Genomic DNA, 19451 nt, shown 5'->3' with positions numbered 1-19451 from the left:
TAACTCATGGAAAAACTAGCAATGTTAATGTAAGAGCTTTCTTGTTGCGGAACAGTTGCATAATCTCAAAGACTAAGACTTTGCACTGGATCTGGCTTGTTTCTTAAATGCAGGCTTTTTGTTTGCATTTATTGTAGTACAGAGATTAGCTCTGCCCCAAGCCGAACAAATTCTTAATACAATTTCAAATTGCCCCACAAGGAGCAGTGTGTGGTTAAGTCTGTGTGTGTATTTGTGTGTTGTGCAGCATGGCTGTGCTCTTAAGTGTGATGCAGACCAGTTCCAGTGTAAAAATGGCCACTGCATTCCACTGCGCTGGCGCTGCGACGCTGATGCTGACTGCATAGATGGCAGTGATGAAGAGAGATGTCATGACACCGGTAAGTGTGTTGATATTGTAAATGCAGGGCAGTGCGGTCAAGGCTCTGGGTTGTTGATCAGAGTTCAAACTGCCAAGCTGCCACTGTGCTCAACCCCTAAAAGTTACAACCAGTAACAGCATGCTCTTGTTCTCTCTCTCTCTCTCTCCCTCTCTCAGTGGAACGTCTCTGCCCCAGTGACGAGTTCCAGTGTAACAACACTCTGTGCAAGCCACTGGCCTGGAAGTGTGACGGTGAGGACGATTGCGGCGATAACTCTGATGAAAACCCAGAAGAGTGCCGTAAGTCTGAACACCAGATGAACACTTGATTTCACCCGAACCAGACAGTAGGAAATAAACATGATGAATAATAACTGCTCCCCTTCTACCTGTAGGAAAGTTCCTGTGTCCGCCCACAAGAAACTTCCGCTGCCAGAACGATCGCGTGTGTCTTTGGAGCGGAAAGCGATGCGACGGCGTCAACCACTGTGGAGACAACTCGGACGAGATGAACTGCGGTAAGAAAAAGTTCATCTTTTGACATTTGGCAATCTAAAAAATTTCAGGGGAAGATCAATAAGAGCCTGTGAGAGTGAAGGATGCGTTTAGGTGCAGAAAATAAACTCGCTATGACTCTGTATTCCAGCAGATAAGAAGGTGAGCAAGTGCGGCAAGGACAAGTTCCAGTGCAGCAACGGCAAGTGCATCAGCGCCACCCTGCGCTGCAACTACTTCAACGACTGCGAGGACTACGGCTCTGACGAGATCGGCTGCAAGACAGGTGAGACGTCTGGCTCTAGCACGCACATGCTTGTATGTGTCCACACTCGACGTGTATAGATCACGTTACTGCTAGACTTGTGGTTAAGAGTAGGGATCTTTGGGTTAGGAGCTGAGGTTGTGTCCTAAATAGTCAAGTTTAGGAAAGATCTGAAAACCTGGTGTTTTTGTGTGAAAACAGACACTATGCTGAACGACTGTAAGAGTAACAGGTCTCTGTGTGGAGAGACGGAAGAGGTTCACTGTACGACGAACGGCACCGACTCTTACTGCTCCTGCAAACCCGGCTACGAGAACAATGGCTTCAGCAGCTGCCAAGGTGCCCGATGCCCTCTATACACAAGCACAGAGACTTACAAAGATAAACAGATACACACACACACAAATTGTTCTAGTGCAACATCTGGACACGAGACGTACTTACCCACATGCTTCCTTTTCAGATAAGAACGAGTGCAGACAGTTTGGCATGTGCTCTCAGATCTGTAACAACACAAAGGGCTCTTACAAGTGCAGCTGCCACAAGTACTTCACCAAAATCAACGACACCTGCAAGGCTGACGGTAAGTGCTTCATGAGGGTCACGTTTACTATGTGCCTTCAACTTTCCTGCTGTTGGTGTCTTCAATATGCAATCTCAACAGCCATTGCTTGTCTTTATCTTTAGGGGACTGAATTTCTGTAGCTAAATATCAAATATTGTAGGCTTTAAAAAGGAGACATTAATGGATATTAAGGACAAACCCTGTTATTGTAGATCAGTGAATAAAAACCATTCAGATCTATGAAGTCATGATAAACGTATATTGTTTGCACATTTGCTTAATTAATTCATTTTCTAGAGGTCCTGATGTACGGTTCTAACATTAGAAGCTCTTAGAATACTGGGAGGTGTTTAAATTACAGGTAATGTTGCACGTCATTACACTTCCCTTATCCTGTTACATTCTCTGTATCTTTCTGTCAGGTTTGAATAGCAACAGGCAGGTGCTCTACATCGCCGATGATAATGAGATCCGCAGTCTGGACCCGGGCATGCCGAACTGGGTGTACGAGCAGACCTTCCAGGGTGACGCCAACGTGCGCATCGACGCCATGGACCTGCACATCAAGACCAATCGCATCTTCTGGACCAACTGGCACACCAGTGGCATCTCTTCCTTCCAGCTGCCCTCTACATCCTCATCTTCGTCGTCCGGCACATCGTCGAACTCTCATCGCAACACGCGGCAGAGCGAGGGAACCGTCACCAACCTCGCGGTACATACTGCCTGCACACACAGTCTGCTCATACACACAAAATCATCTGCGTCCCAAACTATATACTACACACTATGCACTATGTACACTGTTGTCGAGCGTATCAATGTTATGAGAGTATCGTCTAAATGGAAGCATCTTTTTAAAACTGGGCACACACAGTTTCCCAGTCTATGGCAAAAAAAAAAACGCATAATGTGATGAATGAATACACTGAATTTTTCAAACGTGGGCTAATTTAAAAGACATTTGTAAGATGTTGGCCTTCTTTGCCCCCTTTCCATCCGAAAGAACCGGGTGCTGGTTCAGAGTGCTGATTCCACTGGCGAGCCTTCTAAGAACCGGTTTGCCTTTCCATGGGCTAGAGTTATCACAGGGCCTAGTCTTACGTCACTGTATACAACGTTATACAACAACGCTAGCGCAGCAGCAGCAAACACATACACAACATTAACAATGGTGGATGTTGCTTTACTGTTAATGCTCATGGCGGGTTAGGGTTAGAACCTACATTGGCCCAAATCCTGATTTAAAATGATTTAAAAATGGCACTAACTATGTTCTCTTTTGTCTTGTTGGTCACAGTAAAACTTCCCCAGCCCCTGACGCAAGCGGTTCTTAAGTCTAGACCTTCAGTGTTTTGGTGCTACTTAAGAACCTCTTTTCCTGGTTCAGAGCCGGTGCTTTGGCTGTCAAAAAAGAAACTGGTTCTAGATTAGGCTCTGGCTTTGAGCCAGCACTCAATCTGCCTAGGTGGAAAAGGGGCACTTGAAAGCTTTTACGGCACCAGAGCCTGGTAACCCAGAGCCTGGTAACCCCGCCCCTTCTCCACTGAGGAAGCTACATGGAGTGCGACTGTCAAATACATGAAGTAATAATTATTATAATCGTTGTCCTCGAATCATCTCTCTGTCGCAGATCCCAGGTCTGAAGACACCCAGAGGCATTGCTGTGGACTGGGTGGCTGGGAACCTGTACTGGACCGACTCGGGCCGCGATGTCATCGAGGTGGCCCAGATCAGCGGCCAAAACAGGAAGACACTGGTCTCAGGCATGATCGATGAGCCGTACGCGATTGTTGTGGATCCTCCAAGAGGGTGAGTTGACATCTAGAAAATGTTGTTGCTGTTGGCATAAATGTACACAAAATACACTTAAAGCTAATTAATGTAGGGTACTATGTCCTTTGACTAATGCTAAAGGAGACCATTTGTTATCAGTAACTGCTGGTTTTAAGAACAAAACTTACACACAAAACTTACACACTGACTTAACAGGCATTTTAAATCACCATAAAACAATGGACATGCAGCTTGATTTTTGATATCATTACTCAGGACCATGTACTGGGCAGACTGGGGAAATCACCCCAAAATTGAGACTGCAGCCATGGACGGTACCCTGAGGCAGACACTGGTACACGAGAACCTGCAGTGGCCCACAGGTGAGTCTGATCCGATTGATCTGATCTTATTTATTAAGCAGGGAAACCTGAGAACTTGGCAACTCTCAGGCAAGCACAAGCATAAAATCCTATCTATCAGTTCCTTTCGGTACCTATTAGTTCTCATCCAGGATACTAGTTGTGTTTATACCTGGTTATATAAACTGTAGTTTAAACTTTAAAAACATTTATTTCTTAAATTTATTGAGATAAATTGAGAGAGAGTAAAAAAATGATTTTTTTATGAATTAATTTTAGATTATGTAATCAGAGGGTTTGGGATTCTGACGGTTCTCATTGTTTTTTTTTTTCTTTGACTGTGACACGTGCCGACACGTTTCTTCTATGCACAGGTTTGGCAGTGGACTACTTCAACGAGCGCCTGTACTGGGCTGACGCTAAACTGTCTGTGATCGGCAGCGTGCGTCTGGATGGCACAGACCCTGTGGTGGCCGTGTCCAACGTCAAAAACAGTTCAGTAGCAAAAAATGTAGCACTCGCTCTGTTTGAGTAAAATAGTGCTGTTAGAAACACTTAAGATCTCATACAAGTGGTTATAATAGCGGTGTGTGTGCGTGTGCTGTAGATTTACTCCACCCGTTCAGCATTGATGTCTTTGAGGACTACATCTATGGCGTTACCTACATCAACAACTACGTGTTCCGTGTCAACAAATTTGGCCGAGGCAAAATGGAGAACCTAACCACAGGCATCAATCACGCCACTGACATAGTGCTCTACCACCGCTACAAACAGCCTGAGAGTGAGTCTCTGTGTGCGTGTGGTTCTGTATGTGAGTGCATGTGTGGGTCTGTATGTGCGGGTCTGTATGTGCGTGCATGTGCGGGTCTGTATGTGCGTGCATGTGCGGGTCTGTATGTGCGTGCATGTGCGGGTCTGTATGTGCGCGTGCAGGTCTGCGTGCATGTGCGGTTCTGTATGTGCGGCTCGGTATGTGTGTGATACTCAGCTGTTTCTTTCATTGTCTAACACTCTTTTATGTGTTTCAGTGGCGAACCCATGCGACAGGAAGAAGTGTGAATGGTTGTGTTTGCTCAGCCCCAGTGGTCCTGTGTGTACCTGCCCTAACGACCGTGTGGCTGATAACGGCACATGTGTGGAGCTGCCTCCGGCCACTCAGGCCCCCGTCAGTAAGTGCTGTCACTGCTCTCACTACAGCTATACTGTATAAACCCCTCGTCAGCTAGTGTTACTGATCTTAGCACAGCGGTGCTTATCATCTGTCATACTTGCTTGTCTCACGTCTCTCTCTCTACTTCTCTTTCTCAGCCCCCGTGTGTAATGTTCAATGTCTGAATGGCGGCAGTTGTTTCCTGAACGCTCGCAGTCAGCCCAAGTGTCGCTGCCCGACCAGCTACAGTGGTGAGAGGTGCGAGATTGACCAGTGCAGGGACTACTGCAAGAACGGAGGGACCTGTTCTCCATCACGCACTGGTACACACACACCCATTCTACACCACATATAGTCATGCATGCATGTGTGAACATGTTCACTGTGTCTTCTCTTAAACCATATCAGACTCACCACTGTCCTGGAGAATGCTGTAGATTTTCTCGACTACATGCGTCTTACTCTATACGGATACTAGACACTGCTTAACAATAAGCCGATAAATACTCACATCCTTGTTGTGTAGGTGCTCCTACGTGTCGCTGCCCGACAGGCTTCACTGGACCCAACTGTAACCAGAACACATGCAAAGACTACTGCCAGAACGGAGGCAGCTGCACCGTGAGCCTCGGGAACCAGCCCATGTGCCAGTGCTATGAGGGCTTCCTGGGAGATCAGTGCCAGTACAGTGAGTGTCCAGGCCCGGTTCCCTAAACGGGCCAGCGGTGCTTATTTTTTAGTCATGTTAGTCATCAAGAACGTATCACAGCTGCTACACGCAGTTGTGAAATTTGGGAAATGGACATCTTATTGTCTAAACGCTGTCTAGACTTTAATTTAATGCTGCCACATATATACTATTTCAGTACATTTCTTCTCTCTTCCTGATCCTTGCCTCTCCTCCTCCAGGCCCCTGTGAGAATTTCTGTGAGAACGGAGGAACCTGCCTTAAGACGGCGAATGGCACCAAACTCTGCCGCTGTCCCTCGAAGTTCCTCGGCCCCACCTGCAGCCTGGACAAGTGCATGTACTGTGGTCAGGGCAAATGTCTGCCTCATTCCCCTGACGGAGTGGTATGCAGGTACAAATCCCCTTTCCTCCGACAGTGGATATAACTCACTATCACTCTGTAATGTAGTGGGGATTAGTGTTTGTTCTAATGTTATCTAAATGTTTGTGTAGCTGTGCTAATGACCAGATTCAGCCCAGCTGCTACAGCTGCAAAGACTTCTGCATTAACGGCCAGTGTTTGTTAGACCAGCGTACCATGCTCCCGTATTGCAAGTAAGAACAGCACACTTGTACACACGACTGACTGCATCACACACATGCACACTGTTTACAGCTTCATTGTCTAGACCTCTCTTATTCTCCTGATTGCGTAGTCCTGTGTCTTGTTCCTGTCCCCTAGTGTGTGATGCATTGGGCTGTCTTTGTCCTCCTGTCTCCACTCTCATGCATTCTGTGGTGTTCTCTCTCTCTCTCTCTCTCTCTCTCTCTCTCTCTCTCTGTGTCATCCTCTCGTCTCGTTCTTGTCTCCGCCTGTCCTCTGATGGATGATTGATCATTTTTCTACTTGTCTGCAATCTCAGTTCCATCTGCCACTCATCCTGTTCCTCCATTTCCTGACCTGTAGAGTTCACTGCACTTGTCTTCCATGGCTCTGGGATGTGTCTTTCTGTCCTTGACAATCTTGGTTATTTAATTACACTGGTGTCAGTTCAGCTGTAGAAGAAATCTGCTTGCTTGTATCCCAGTGTAACCCCTGGAATAAATGTATAGATAGATAAATGTATTTAACTCTCAGGGGACTAAAAACCATCTGTAGCCTTAATGTTGCTCACGTCCCAGAAAGGAATACCATATTTTAAGCATGTGCAGTATTTGAGTTAGCAATATGTAAGAAGTATTAATGTTTCTTTTTTTTATCCTCACGTCTGTCACTTTGTCCCCTTTCTGCTTGAATTTTTTTTTATACTTTCTACAAAAAAACCCCAAGAAAACTGATGTATATCTTTCTGACGTACTGTAATATGGTATCATCTGGGTTGCCAGATCTTTAATAAGAAAGCAGCCTAAATGATCTCACACACCAAACTGTCTGCATTTGTTTGCTGGAATTTCAGCAATGTGTAAATAAGCCATCATAAGGTTAGTCATAACTGGTGGCCAAACGTTTTATTTCACCGTTTCTCATGCATGTGTCTGTGTGCGCTCGCAGGTGTCCTTCAGGCTGGATTGGCTTTCGCTGTGAGCTCACTGCTTATTCTGCAGGCTCAGGAGACTCCTCTAGCAGTAAGTTTGTGTGTTGTGTGTGTGTGTGTGTGTAGTGTGTGTAAATCATTATCACTGAAGTAGGTGGGACCACTGGAGCAGTTGCTAAAGCGTTCTCTCTGTACACAGATGCGTTTTCTGTGATCATCCCTGTGCTGTTGATACTGTTACTGGCTTTGCTGGTGGTTGGCGCCATCTTGTGGTATAAGAAGAGAATGCGTGGGTGAGTAGCAGCTCTTTTCATCACCACCCTGAGATGAGGACATGGGCATCTTTGTCTCTCACATACATACAATCCTCCAGCTCTTTTTGCTGACCAGCTCAGCTCACGTACCACCTCAGCTTTACAGCTTTTGTGTACTGATTGTACTCAACTCACTCACTCACTCACTCACTCACTCACTCACTCTGCCTAATTACTTATTCATTCACTCTGCTCAGTCACTCTGTACACTCTGCTCAGTCACTCTACACTCTGCTCAGTCACTCTGTACACTGCTCAGTCACTCCGTACACTCTGCACACTCTGCTCAGTCACTCTGTACACTCTGTACACTCTGCTCAGTCACTCTACACTCTGCTCAGTCACTCTGTACACTGCTCAGTCACTCCGTACACTCTGCACACTCTGCTCAGTCACTCTGTACACTGCTCAGTCACTCCGTACACTCTGCACACTCTGCTCAGTCACTCTGTACACTGCTCAGTCACTCCGTACACTCTGCACACTCTGCTCAGTCACTCTGTACACTCTGCTCAGTCACTCTGTACACTCTGCTCAGTCACTCTACACTCTGCTCAGTCACTCTGTACACTGCTCAGTCACTCCGTACACTCTGCACACTCTGCTCAGTCACTCTGTACACTGCTCAGTCACTCCGTACACTCTGCACACTCTGCTCAGTCACTCTGTACACTCTGCTCAGTCACTCTGTACACTCTGTACACTCTGCTCAGTCACTCTGTACACTCTGCACACTCTGCACACTCTGCTCAGTCACTGTACACTCTGCTCAGTCACTCTGTACACTCTGCTCAGTCACTCTGCTCAGTCACTCTGTACACTCTGCTCAGTCACTCTGTACACTCTGCACACTCTGCTCAGTCACTCTGCACACTCTGCTCAGTCACTCCGTACACTCTGTACACTCTGCTCAGTCACTGCTCAGTCTAACTCTGTACACTCTGCTCAGTCACTCTGCACACTCTGCTCAGTCACTCTGTACACTCTGCTCAGTCACTCTGTACACTCTGCTCAGTCACTCTGTACACTCTGCACACTCTGCTCAGTCACTCCGTACACTCTGTACACTCTGCTCAGTCACTGCTCAGTCTAACTCTGTACACTCTGCTCAGTCACTCTGTACACTCTGCTCAGTCACTCTGTACACTCTGCTCAGTCACTCTGCACACTCTGCTCAGTCACTCTGTACACTCTGCTCAGTCACTCTGTACACTCTGCACACTCTGCTCAGTCACTCTGCACACTCTGCTCAGTCACTCTGTACACTCTGCTCAGTCACTCTGCACACTCTGCTCAGTCACTCTGCACACTCTGCTCAGTCACTCTGTACACTCTGCACACTCTGCTCAGTCACTCTGTACACTCTGCTCAGTCACTCTGTACACTCTGCTCAGTCACTCCGTACACTCTGTACACTCTGCTCAGTCACTGCTCAGTCTAACTCTGTACACTCTGCTCAGTCATTGGTTTTACATTTTGTACTCACTTACTGTACTGGGTCTGTTTGTTCACTTACTGCCTCAGTCACTGACACTCTCTGCACTCCCTCACTGACACACTCACTGACACTCTCTGCACTCCCTCACCAGCACACTCTCTGACACACTCTCTGCACTCACTCACCGACACACTCTCTGCACTCCCTCACCGACACACTCTCTGCACTCACTCACCGCATTCAATCACCGACACACTCTCTGCACTCACTCACCGACACACTCTCTGCACTCACTCACCGCATTCAATCACCGATACACTCTCTGGACTCACACTCTCTGGACTCACACTCTCTGGATTCACACTCTCTGCACACACACTCTCTGCACACACACTCTCTGCACACACTCTCTGGACTCACTCTCTGGACTCACTATAACACTGACTCACTGTACTCTGCCCAGTCATGCATCTACTCACTTGCTTGACTGTACCCACACTGCTTATGCACTCATTCACTCACTCACTGTACTCAGCTCAGTCATTCATGCTATTTACACATTTACTCAATGCACACATTCACTCACTCAGTCAGGTTTTCTTTTAGACTACACAGAGTCTCTCTCTCTCTCTCTCACTTTTCTCTCCTCCGTCTGTCTGTTTTGCTGTCTTGTCTTTCTATCTGTGTCTCTTTGTCTGTCTGTCTGTCTGTCTGACACTGGCTCTCTTGGAAATTGGGCTCCTTGAGGTTTCTTTGAATGGTTGAGCATTTACTTGCTTTAGGGCTTTCTGTTTGGACTTTCTGCTTAGGAGACACATTAAAAAAAGATTAGATATCAAGTCCTAAAAGGTTATTTTAAAGGCTTTTCCAAAATTCTTTGTCTGTCTTTTGGTCAATCTGTTGATGAGCTGGTCTGTCTGTCTGTCTGTCTGTCTGTCTCTCTCTGTCTTTTGGTCTCACTGTCTATTGATCTATTTATTGATTCTTATCTATTTATTCCTAACTTGTATCTACTTGCCTCTCTTTCCCCCTTCTCTCTCTCTCTCTCGCTCTCTCTCTCTCGTGTGTGTGGGGGGTAACTGTGTGTCTCTGTCTCCCAGGTCTTTGAGGCGGGCCAAGCCCAGCTCCAGATGTTTGCGGTAACTCTAACTCTTTAACAGCAGGCCTCCATCTTCCATGTGTCCATCTGTTCATCCTTCCTTCACAGTGTTACCAGCCCATCTGTGTGCTTTCCTCTCTTACTCTCCATTTCTCTCCCTCTCCCTCTCTCCCGTTTCTGTGCCGTGGTGTTCCTGTGCTTCTGCCTAGACGGCGTGTAAGAAGTGTCAGTCAGCTGTGTTCGCTGACGGCTGATTTACATGGACTGGCTGGATGCAGCACTGAGCTGTGTTCTGTTTGTCTGTGTCCTTGCTGTCCTGTGCGGCCGTGCGTGTGTGTCGGTGCGAGTGCGTAGTGGTGTTGTACTTGTGTGCTGTAGCTGATCTGTAGTCAGTCTTTGTCCTGTGGATATCCAGCTTTCTGAGCCAGCAGCGTGGACACACCCTCTGGCAGTGTTCACCTGAAAGCTACTGGATCTTCTTTCAAAGTGATTGTGTGTGTGTGTGTGTGTGTGTGTGTGTGTGTGTGTGTGTGTGGTAGATGTCTGTGACTAGTTTGGGTCCAGGCCTCCTCAACATTGTGTAAAGTGTGTATTCTTAGGCCAACTGTTTGGTAGAAATGTGCTTTTTGAATATATTCTAACTGTGTGTGTGTGTGTGTGTTTGTAGTGCTAAGGGATTCCAGCACCAGAGGATGACCAACGGGGCTATGAATGTAGAAATCGGGAACCCTGCGTATAAGATCTATGAGGGAGAGCCAGATGATGATGCCGGAGAGCTGCTAGACTCAGACTTCACTCTGGACCCAGACAAGGTGATCATCTCCTCCTGCCACAAACAGATTCCCTTTATAGATTTGTGTCAGGGCAAATTTTCTGTGTGTAACATGGTTTCACTGGGTGTTTGAGGTTTATGACAGAGATGATGATGAGTTTGTCATTTCCTGTAATGACCAATGCTACAGGGTCGTTACGTAGAGTCATACACGGTGTCATAGTTTAAGCTACGATGACGAATTCTCAAGTTATTAGACTATTAAGGAACAAAGGAAACCAGTACTCAGGGTGTGAGACTCTTTTGTCACTGTATTTTGTCACACACACACACACACACACACCCCGCCCCCCCAGCTTCTAATCAAATCTAGCATTAATGTCACTGGGGGCGGAGCTTATGATCTCGAGATTTCCCTTACGTCTTACAGTACTTCTGTGTAAGTAGCTGTGTCACTGTGCCCTAACCGCACTGTCTGCCTTTTCATCCCCGCCTCCAGCCCACGAACTTCACCAACCCGGTGTATGCTACTCTCTACATGGGCGCCCACAACAGCCGCAACTCTCTGGCCAGCACGGACGAGAAGAAAGAGCTGCTGTCTGCAGGTGATGAGGACATGGGTGACCCTCTGGCATAGAGCTGCCTGCACCAAGCTGTGCCGACCTGTCTGCCCACTCACCCACCTACCTGCCCACCCACAGGCCCCCATGCCTTTACAACATCGGAAGAAAAGCAACAAGAGAGCGAGAACACTGTACAAAAATGTTTAAAGAAAAAAGGAAAAAAAATGAAGGACTACTTTTGTATGTGATTGCAGTATTATATTTTATTCTTTCGGTCAGAAAAAAAAAACAAAAACATTTTTCTATGCCTTTTTTTTTTTTAAGACCTTTACTCACTTAGCGATCCTTCCTTCCCCTCCCTCTCTGTCTCTCTCTCCCTCTCTCTTACCCCTCCATGTAGCCTCTACCTCTGTGCTAAATGAGAACGCAAACAACCGTAACAGCTATGGAATTGTTTTGGGTTTATTTTTCCTTTTTTTTTTTTTTTTTTTTTTAAAATTGTATAGAAGTCAAGGAAATAGCCAAGATCTATTTTTTTTGTTGTTGTCAGTGAACAAGTAAGGGAGAGGAGGGGGCGGGGTCAAACCCGAATCCCAATGATGGTACCAGATCTGTTCGTATGCGTATTGGTGCTGCTGGAGGACTGGAGGAGAGAGAGGTCTGGGTGTGTGTGTGTCAGGCAGATTGTCTTACTCATTGCACAGTTTTGATTTACTATCTATTTCCATCATATCCATTTTAACACGTGTGTGTGACATGTACACAGGAACGAAATACAAGCAGGTTGGAACGCGCCCAGTGCTTTTAGAGATTGAAGATGAATGAATGAATGAATGAAAGAGTTGAAAGTAAAACAACATTTTTTAAACGAGAACATTCCAGGATGTGTATTTGTGGCCCGTGTGGATGCGAGTGTCTCAGCGGACCATGGAAACGATTCGATTGGATTAGGAAAGAAAAAGAGACTGATGATAGTGATGATGCGTCTTCCAGGAGATCCGGGACCACGAGGACAAAAACGAGGAACGGATCGTTAAAGGAATTTTTCACAGGAGTGATTTTGCAGACCACTTCTTCTCTTTGATGGGAACTGAAATGTTTAATTTTTAAATTTATTTTATTTTTATTTTTTTGCTTTTAATAGTGCAGTAACATTTCTTTAAAAAAAAAAAAAAAAAAAAAAAAAAGCTCTAAGTGCATTCTGCTGTGTGTGTGTGTGAGTCTTACAGACTCTGTTGCCCTCCTGCCCAGACTCACTGCCTCGCTGCTACCTGTTGGAAAGTGAACTTTCTCCACAGACTAATGCATGTAACACAAAGGTAACATGTTAAGTGTTCACTCAGCATCCACCTTCTGCTTCATTTGTAAACCATCCATGTAAATTTAGTGATGTCTGACGTCCTTGTTTTTTTTTTTTTTTTTTTTTTGTTTGTTTTTAATCATAAACTGCTTACACACAAAGCTACAGCCGTTCCGGTACTCCTCGTTTATTGTTTTAATTATTTTTTTTTTCATTTTATATATGCAGAATAATTAAACTGCTTTTTATAGTAGAAATGCATGGTGGCTCAGCCCTTCTTTTGGAGAGACAGAGTAACGTTTCACTATTTTTTTGCTGGAGAACTTCATAAACTACAGAAAAGTAACGGATAATGTTATAATTCTGAAATAAAATCAGTGTGTACAGAAAAAGAGATGTGGCTTCTGGTTCTGCGACTGAAAAGGAAACGATGACTAAAGGTGCTGCTTGAAACGTGTACAAAATTTTTTTTTTTTTTTTTACTAGAAGTCATCAGGAGTTTGGAACGATACCATAGAAACGTTACGATTCAAAATATTGACAAATCCACAAAAAAAGAACCCAGAATTTAACTCGGATGTTCAAAGAGGCCCGAACTCAGGACAATACAATGTTTTGCTTACTAGCTATTCAGCCAACATTAACGCTCATGAGTTTTTAATATATTTATGCTCAGAAATGTAGTCAGTTATCGAATTAATCGTCTAATCTGTTGCACAAACTACTATAAACTCCTTTAAAATGGTGAAGTGATATTTGTTTTAAGGTTGAGGAAACTTTCCTGAGTTTTTTTTTTTTTTTTTTTTTTAAACAATAGCCTATTAAAAATAAAACGCAGTTCATCTTACAGCCACCAGAGGCACTACAAACATTACAAACAGCTCCTTTTCCATCTTCATGAGTGAAATCTATCAGACACACTGGCGTTCCGGAGCGTCTGACTTTTATTTGTGCTTCCTTTGACAAGTGGGATGGCTAAAGCTGATAACAGGGATGCTGCATTTCCTTAATAGAAAGGTCATACATTCAGCATGATACAGTTTCTGTATGAAAAATAAAAAAACAAATAAAAACATTAAATATTTACTGTAAGAGACCCACAGCACAAGGTCTAGTGTTGCTTCTTCTTCTTTCTGTCCTGCGTCTTAATGGCAGAATGTAGTGTATTAGTTCTGACTAGTGCAAATCCGAAGCCTAATCTTCACAATAAAGCCCAAATAGAGGATCGTCAAAACTCCTACAAACCAGTTAAATGCTGATAACTGCTGTTTAGGAAGAAATCCTAATCCTTCTCTTCTTTGGTATGAAGCGGCAGTGGAATGCAGTGTAGACTTCATGATGCAGGAGTTTTTCTCCACAAAGATACACAATACAGAGGTGCCATGATGGCTAGCAAAAAAAAAACAACAAAAAAAAAAAACTAAAAGGAAAACAAATTAACGATACATTTTGGAATGATTTCTGAGCTCTGACATCTTAGATTTAAAAAAAAAAAATAAAAAATTACATGCTATGGCTAAACTATAAATATTGGCACCCCTGCGTTATGTAGAACACTTTTTTTTCCTTTCTTTTTTTTTTTTTTTTTTTTTTTACAAAAATAACCACCTGGATGTGTAACATGTAGCCTGTAGCTTCAATTCATGTCAGCCTTCAATCCAGGAGCACATTAGTGGTTTCATAAGACAAAAGAAAATGTCATTAAAACCAGTATATACATACAGACAGAACTGATGTTAGCTTAGTATTAAGCATGCAAGGCACGTAGATGCCTGGTAAAATAACACAGGTCCTCAATAAGCAAAGCTGTCTGCTTGAAATCCATAAGACGATGTACTGCACTTCAAGATAACTGGCTATTTATAGAAGATCTAATGTTATACATAAAAAAAAAAAAAAAAAGGATCAGTACAAAATTAAACGTCTATCATATGTATCGGGTAAATATTAAAGGAAATAATACTGTCTCAATGAAAAAAAGGCACTTTAACAAACTGGAATAAGACTTGGTCTGTCGAACTTCACCATCTGATGTTAATAATCATGCTGTTGTGAAACAAAGAGGATTTAAAAATAAAAAAAAAGGTGGAGATGTGTAGATGGTGTCGGACGTATCGCTCATCATCAGTAAGAGCCTTGGTTATCGATTGCACGTGTGTAGAGGTCCATGTTGTGCTGGCTGTGTGTGTGTGTGTGTGTCCTCTCTCGCTCACACACACACGCTCACCAGGAAATGTCTTTTCTTTTTCACCCCGACAAGGCCACACAAACGCGCGCTTCGTGTGTTTTAGGATACACGTGTGAGTAAAAGGAAAGGGTGGGAACTTTTTAAACGTCTGTGCTTTTGTAGACTTGCTGAGAGACAGGGAGAGACTCCTCTTTCCAAAAAGGATGAGATTTCCATAAATAAATAAAGGACTCGCCTGCTCAGTTATAAAACAAACGGCGTTTGCTTTGGTCCTGGTCTACGCTCCGTCACTGTGAGGTGCAGGGAGATAAGCGCAGGGTGGATAGGGGTCAGGGAGGGTCTTTAGGGTCGCTTCCACCCGTTTCGGATCACCGCGTCAGCTCGCAGGAACGGCTGGCTTCGGAGATCTGCGGGTGGGGAAGGGACACAGTTAGAGCAGGGAACACTCCGGTTAACTGGGTAGCACAAAACTGTCTTGAAATAAGGAGCTAATATTTTTTTTTTTTAAATTATCTTTATAATTCGGTTGTAGTTGTTGGTATGCAACTTCTTCTTAATAATAAAAACATTCCTTAAAAAGACTAAACCTGTTGTAACAATCGCTATTTGTTGTTCGTATTTGGCTTTTTGAGGAGAACATGAAGTTAATAACCTGAAGATATAACGTGAAATAAATGAACTAATTCTGGTGCTTCACTGGTGCACAGTGCTGGTGGATTCTCAAATCTGATTGGTCAGAAGGTGTTTCTAAAGAAGCGCTGAACACCTGAACACTACAGGTACTAAATGTTTTTTCTTAAACTCGTCCCGGTGGAGTCCAGTGTCTGTGATGTCGTGACTGTTCCTGTGTTGTTTCTCCTTAACGTTATTGTTAGTTTGTTTTTCTTAATGATTTTGAGAGAGATTTTTTTTATAGCTGCTGTACTGTAAGCGATAACAGGAAATATTCTACAGGAAATTTAAAAAAAAGTTGCTTGTAGTTTTAAAAAAAAGTTAAACAATAAAATAAGCAACTGTAATCGTTAACAAATTACTATATCGAAATATCAACTCTATCATCTAAATAACTCTATATATGAAATATCAACTCTATCATAACATCTGTAACACACACAGCATTGGTTCACATACTGCAATGTAACATGCCCAAGTGATCAGCAAGCTCTTAGGAGGCTTTTAGAAAGTGAAAATAAATCAACCTGAACATCTCCGTGATTAGAATCAGCATTTTAATATTGAAGTCATGTGCAGAACTTGCTGAACACCAGAACTTTGCATGCAAGCTATAATCATAAGCAGCGACACTGCAGACATGTTAGTGTTCCATGCAACAGGGACACACAGGACCAGCTTTCAAGCTTTTCTTGTTCTAATGCCATCAACTTTAACATAGCTTCAAGTTCCTTGGATCTCATCAGGGTTTCTGGTGAAAATCATATTCTTCCCAGAGCAATACAAGAGGGCAATGTTTAGCAACGTACAAAGCAAGTGACTCCACAAAATATTCAAGCACTTAAAAAAAAAAAGTGCTTTTGAATATCGGGCACATTGATACAGCTGCAAAGCATTTCTGCCAGATGCAGTGTTGCCCTTCTTACCCTCTTTTTAGTAAAGGCCCACATTTACTCAGCTCGGTCCTTTGCTCTGTTGGAAATGTAGGAGGAACTTAGTTAGTGAGGTGTCAGGATAAATGACAGAAAATGGCTGCGTCTCAAATAGCTGTGGTTCACTAGTCAGGGCACTGAACAAGGAGTCGGAACATTTTAAGGGCTGTCTGTCTCTCTAACATTCACTCTCTTAAATAAATAAAGAATAATTTTAAAAAATTCGGCAATTTTCTGAAGCCTTTCAGCTTGGGGGGAAAAAAAAAGGTTAGATATAAAGTCATCTTTTTACAATTTCAAGCTACTACCATTTGCAGATAAAGTTGGACGAACTCTCGTCCAACTTTATCTGCAAATGGTAGCAGCTTGAAATTCATTCATTCATTCATTCATCTTCTACCGCTTATCCGAACTACCTCGGGTCACGGGGAGCCTGTGCCTATCTCAGGCGTCATCGGGCATCAAGGCAGGATACACCCTGGACGGAGTGCCAACCCATCGTAGGGCACACACACACACTCTCATACACTCACGCAATCACACACTAGGGACAATTTTCCAGAGATGCCAATCAACCTACCATACATGTCTTTGGACCGGGGAGGAAACCGGAGTACCCGGAGGAAACCCCCGAGGCACAGGGAGAACATGCAAACTCCACACACACAAGGCGGAGGCGGGAATCGAACCCCGACCCTGGAGGTGTGAGGCGAACGTGCTAACCACTAAGCCACCGTGCCCCCCTAGCTTGAAATTGTAAATTGTAAATTGTAAAAAGATGACTTTATATCTACCAGCTAGCCTATGATTTTGCTCACAAGTGTGTGATTAAACGAACAGATTGTCGTTGTTTTTTTTTTTTTACATTTACCAACTGAAATCGAGTCATCGGTGTAATTTGTCCTAACCAGTGCCTGAGGTCATGTATACTGATTCACTACCTGTGGAGCTTTACAGCTGAATGAGACGCAGCCAGTGATATAACATGAGCATGTTAGGAGAAGTGAAACTGTAAGGACTTTTGCAAATGCCAAATCTCAGTGGGTGACACGGCAAGACTGACTGTTGCGCTTGTATTTTATTACTACGATTTAGCTACACTACTGATGTTTGATAATTGTTTGTTTTTGTAGAGAAATACAGCGCATCAGTCTATTCGCCAGAGTCCCCATGAAAAGGCTTTTGCTGGTCCGTTAAAAGAACAAAAACATCCCATTTCCCTTCTCATTCATTCAGGGTATTTTTCCATCCAAAGGTTTCAGAAACGTACATTTACAGCTTCTACTGCGAGAGGTGACTTAATTGTTCGTGAAAACTCCACTTGTTCGTCTTGACTCCACTCATGTTTGCAATCTACTTGCATGTATAATGGATGCATGTTGTTTTTTTTGCACCAATTGTAAGAAAAGATTAATAAGACGTGCAATGCATGACGTGACACCAATATAAAATGTCATAGCAGTTTAGCACAATGTGACTAACGAACTAAAGCTGTCTCTAAAAAGTTCTGTTTAATATATTGTTATTCTGGATGTTCCAGATTAGGAGCTACTTTTAAACATAAGATTGTTATTTGAGAACAAACATAAGGTTATTAGGGAAACTAACAGTGTGTCCATGTGTTTACAGTCTTTAGATACTGCCCTCTAGTGGCTAGAGCTGTTTAATTTTCCAGATATATATGTATAATAGATGTGCGGGTCAGTATGTGAACGATGCTGCTCACGTTGCATGTCACACCTTAGGCAAATGATGTAGCTGTGCGTTTGTATTGTGGAGCGAATTTCCAGATCAGATCGAGTGTAAAGAGGAGCCTTAAACAAATAAATGTGCCAGATTGGTAATGACAATAGTTTATCTGAGGTATTTATGAAACCCCGTGATTACTGTGCCTTGAAATATACCAAGGATTACAAACTGCAGCTTTAAATATTATAATGATTCGCCCTATCTTCCACTCATCACTACCTCTAGTCCACTATTTTGCTACCTCAGCTACACGGCCGATTTTAATTAATTCATTCATTTATTAGCATTGAAACCGCAGGATGGAAAGCCCAGTTCAGAGGTCTGACCCAGGATCAGTTCATCATCATCATCATCCATATAACTGATCCCAGGCCAACACCTTTTCATCCCTACAGACTGAAGATTAGTAAAGGAGTGCTTGCTGGTGTTCTGTGGAGAAAAAGGTGTCTCATGCACGTGTCCCACGGCATGCAGGTTTTTTAAAGGGAAGGGGAAAAAAAGAGATCTGAACCTTCTGAATTAGGGACAGGTTTTGAGAGGGAGCTTAGGAAGGGGCTAGCAGTTGGACTCATCATACAGGTTGGTGTCGCAGAAGAAGCGTGAGCCCCGCTTGGCCGTGCGCGCTGTAAACGGCACACTCTTCAACGCTGATGGGAGGGAAGGGAGGTTAGAAGAACAAACTTTAGAGCTGATTTATGATTGTGTGCTCTTAAAGAGAGCCAAACCTTCTCAGTGCACGTTCCTGTAAACGGCCATTACTCCTCGATAAAGCATCGTCAGCCAGTTAAGCATCAGCTCACACTATACCACAGCATTGTTGATTTTTCAATTGACTGGACAGACGGTGATGATTTCATTTTCTAAATGAGCAGCTCTGTAGTTTTGGCTGTATTTCAAATCAAAAGTGTTTGTCTTAATCATTTCTACACTGACTGTTCACACAGATTATTAACAGTCAGGTGTAATGCTGTTTATTTGTTTTAAATCATAGGAAGTCTTTCGGAGCTGTATGTTTAGGTCTTATTAACTTTGAGGGGAAAATAAAAGCTAGGGATGGGAGCTACTATAACATAAGTGATAACAGGAACTACTTTACATGACACTTAATTCTTAGTGTAAAACCATAAGTGGAATAAAATATTATATTATAATAATCTTCTTCATGGTGGTAAAATGAGTCCTGTCACATTATACCAGCCCCCTGATTACCTTCCTATAACAGCATGCCCCTAGTATCTTATTC

At 43.6% G+C, this 19451-nt stretch overlaps 2 protein-coding genes across 5 annotated transcripts in view; one reads left to right on the top strand and one right to left on the bottom strand.

The window, feature by feature from the left end:
* lrp1ab (low density lipoprotein receptor-related protein 1Ab) overlaps positions 1 to 13059 on the top strand; it is a 117839-nt gene extending 104780 nt beyond the window's left edge. For 2 of the 3 annotated variants that reach the window (XM_060895020.1, XM_060895023.1), the window contains 20 exons: positions 248 to 380; positions 539 to 661; positions 757 to 879; positions 1008 to 1142; positions 1323 to 1460; positions 1585 to 1704; positions 2109 to 2401; positions 3320 to 3498; positions 3739 to 3845; positions 4199 to 4318; positions 4432 to 4608; positions 4856 to 4996; positions 5136 to 5300; positions 5504 to 5665; positions 5887 to 6058; positions 6160 to 6261; positions 7199 to 7272; positions 7381 to 7474; positions 10700 to 10844; positions 11304 to 13059. In XM_060895020.1, the coding sequence (XP_060751003.1) occupies positions 248 to 380; positions 539 to 661; positions 757 to 879; positions 1008 to 1142; positions 1323 to 1460; positions 1585 to 1704; positions 2109 to 2401; positions 3320 to 3498; positions 3739 to 3845; positions 4199 to 4318; positions 4432 to 4608; positions 4856 to 4996; positions 5136 to 5300; positions 5504 to 5665; positions 5887 to 6058; positions 6160 to 6261; positions 7199 to 7272; positions 7381 to 7474; positions 10700 to 10844; positions 11304 to 11441 (2841 nt within the window). In that variant the 3' untranslated portion in view covers positions 11442 to 13059. The remainder of the gene's footprint in view (positions 1 to 247; positions 381 to 538; positions 662 to 756; positions 880 to 1007; positions 1143 to 1322; positions 1461 to 1584; positions 1705 to 2108; positions 2402 to 3319; positions 3499 to 3738; positions 3846 to 4198; positions 4319 to 4431; positions 4609 to 4855; positions 4997 to 5135; positions 5301 to 5503; positions 5666 to 5886; positions 6059 to 6159; positions 6262 to 7198; positions 7273 to 7380; positions 7475 to 10699; positions 10845 to 11303) is intronic. The other variant, XM_060895021.1, reaches the window with a different exon arrangement.
* A 534-nt stretch (positions 13060 to 13593) lies between these two features.
* The window catches only part of fmnl3 (formin-like 3), a 51634-nt gene continuing 45776 nt past the window's right edge, over positions 13594 to 19451 (bottom strand). Inside the window, exons 26-27 of one of the 2 annotated variants that reach the window (XM_060895110.1) lie at positions 18720 to 18855; positions 13594 to 15262 (exon numbers count right to left, since the gene is read on the bottom strand). In XM_060895110.1, the coding sequence (XP_060751093.1) occupies positions 18764 to 18855 (92 nt within the window). In that variant the 3' untranslated portion in view covers positions 13594 to 15262; positions 18720 to 18763. The remainder of the gene's footprint in view (positions 15263 to 18719; positions 18856 to 19451) is intronic. The other variant, XM_060895111.1, reaches the window with a different exon arrangement.

This window comes from Tachysurus vachellii, chromosome 19 (assembly GCF_030014155.1).
Source record: "Tachysurus vachellii isolate PV-2020 chromosome 19, HZAU_Pvac_v1, whole genome shotgun sequence".
Lineage (NCBI taxonomy): Eukaryota > Metazoa > Chordata > Actinopteri > Siluriformes > Bagridae > Tachysurus > Tachysurus vachellii.
The sequence above is the reverse complement of the archived record's forward strand: the minus strand, read 5'-3'. Positions and strand labels throughout refer to the sequence as shown.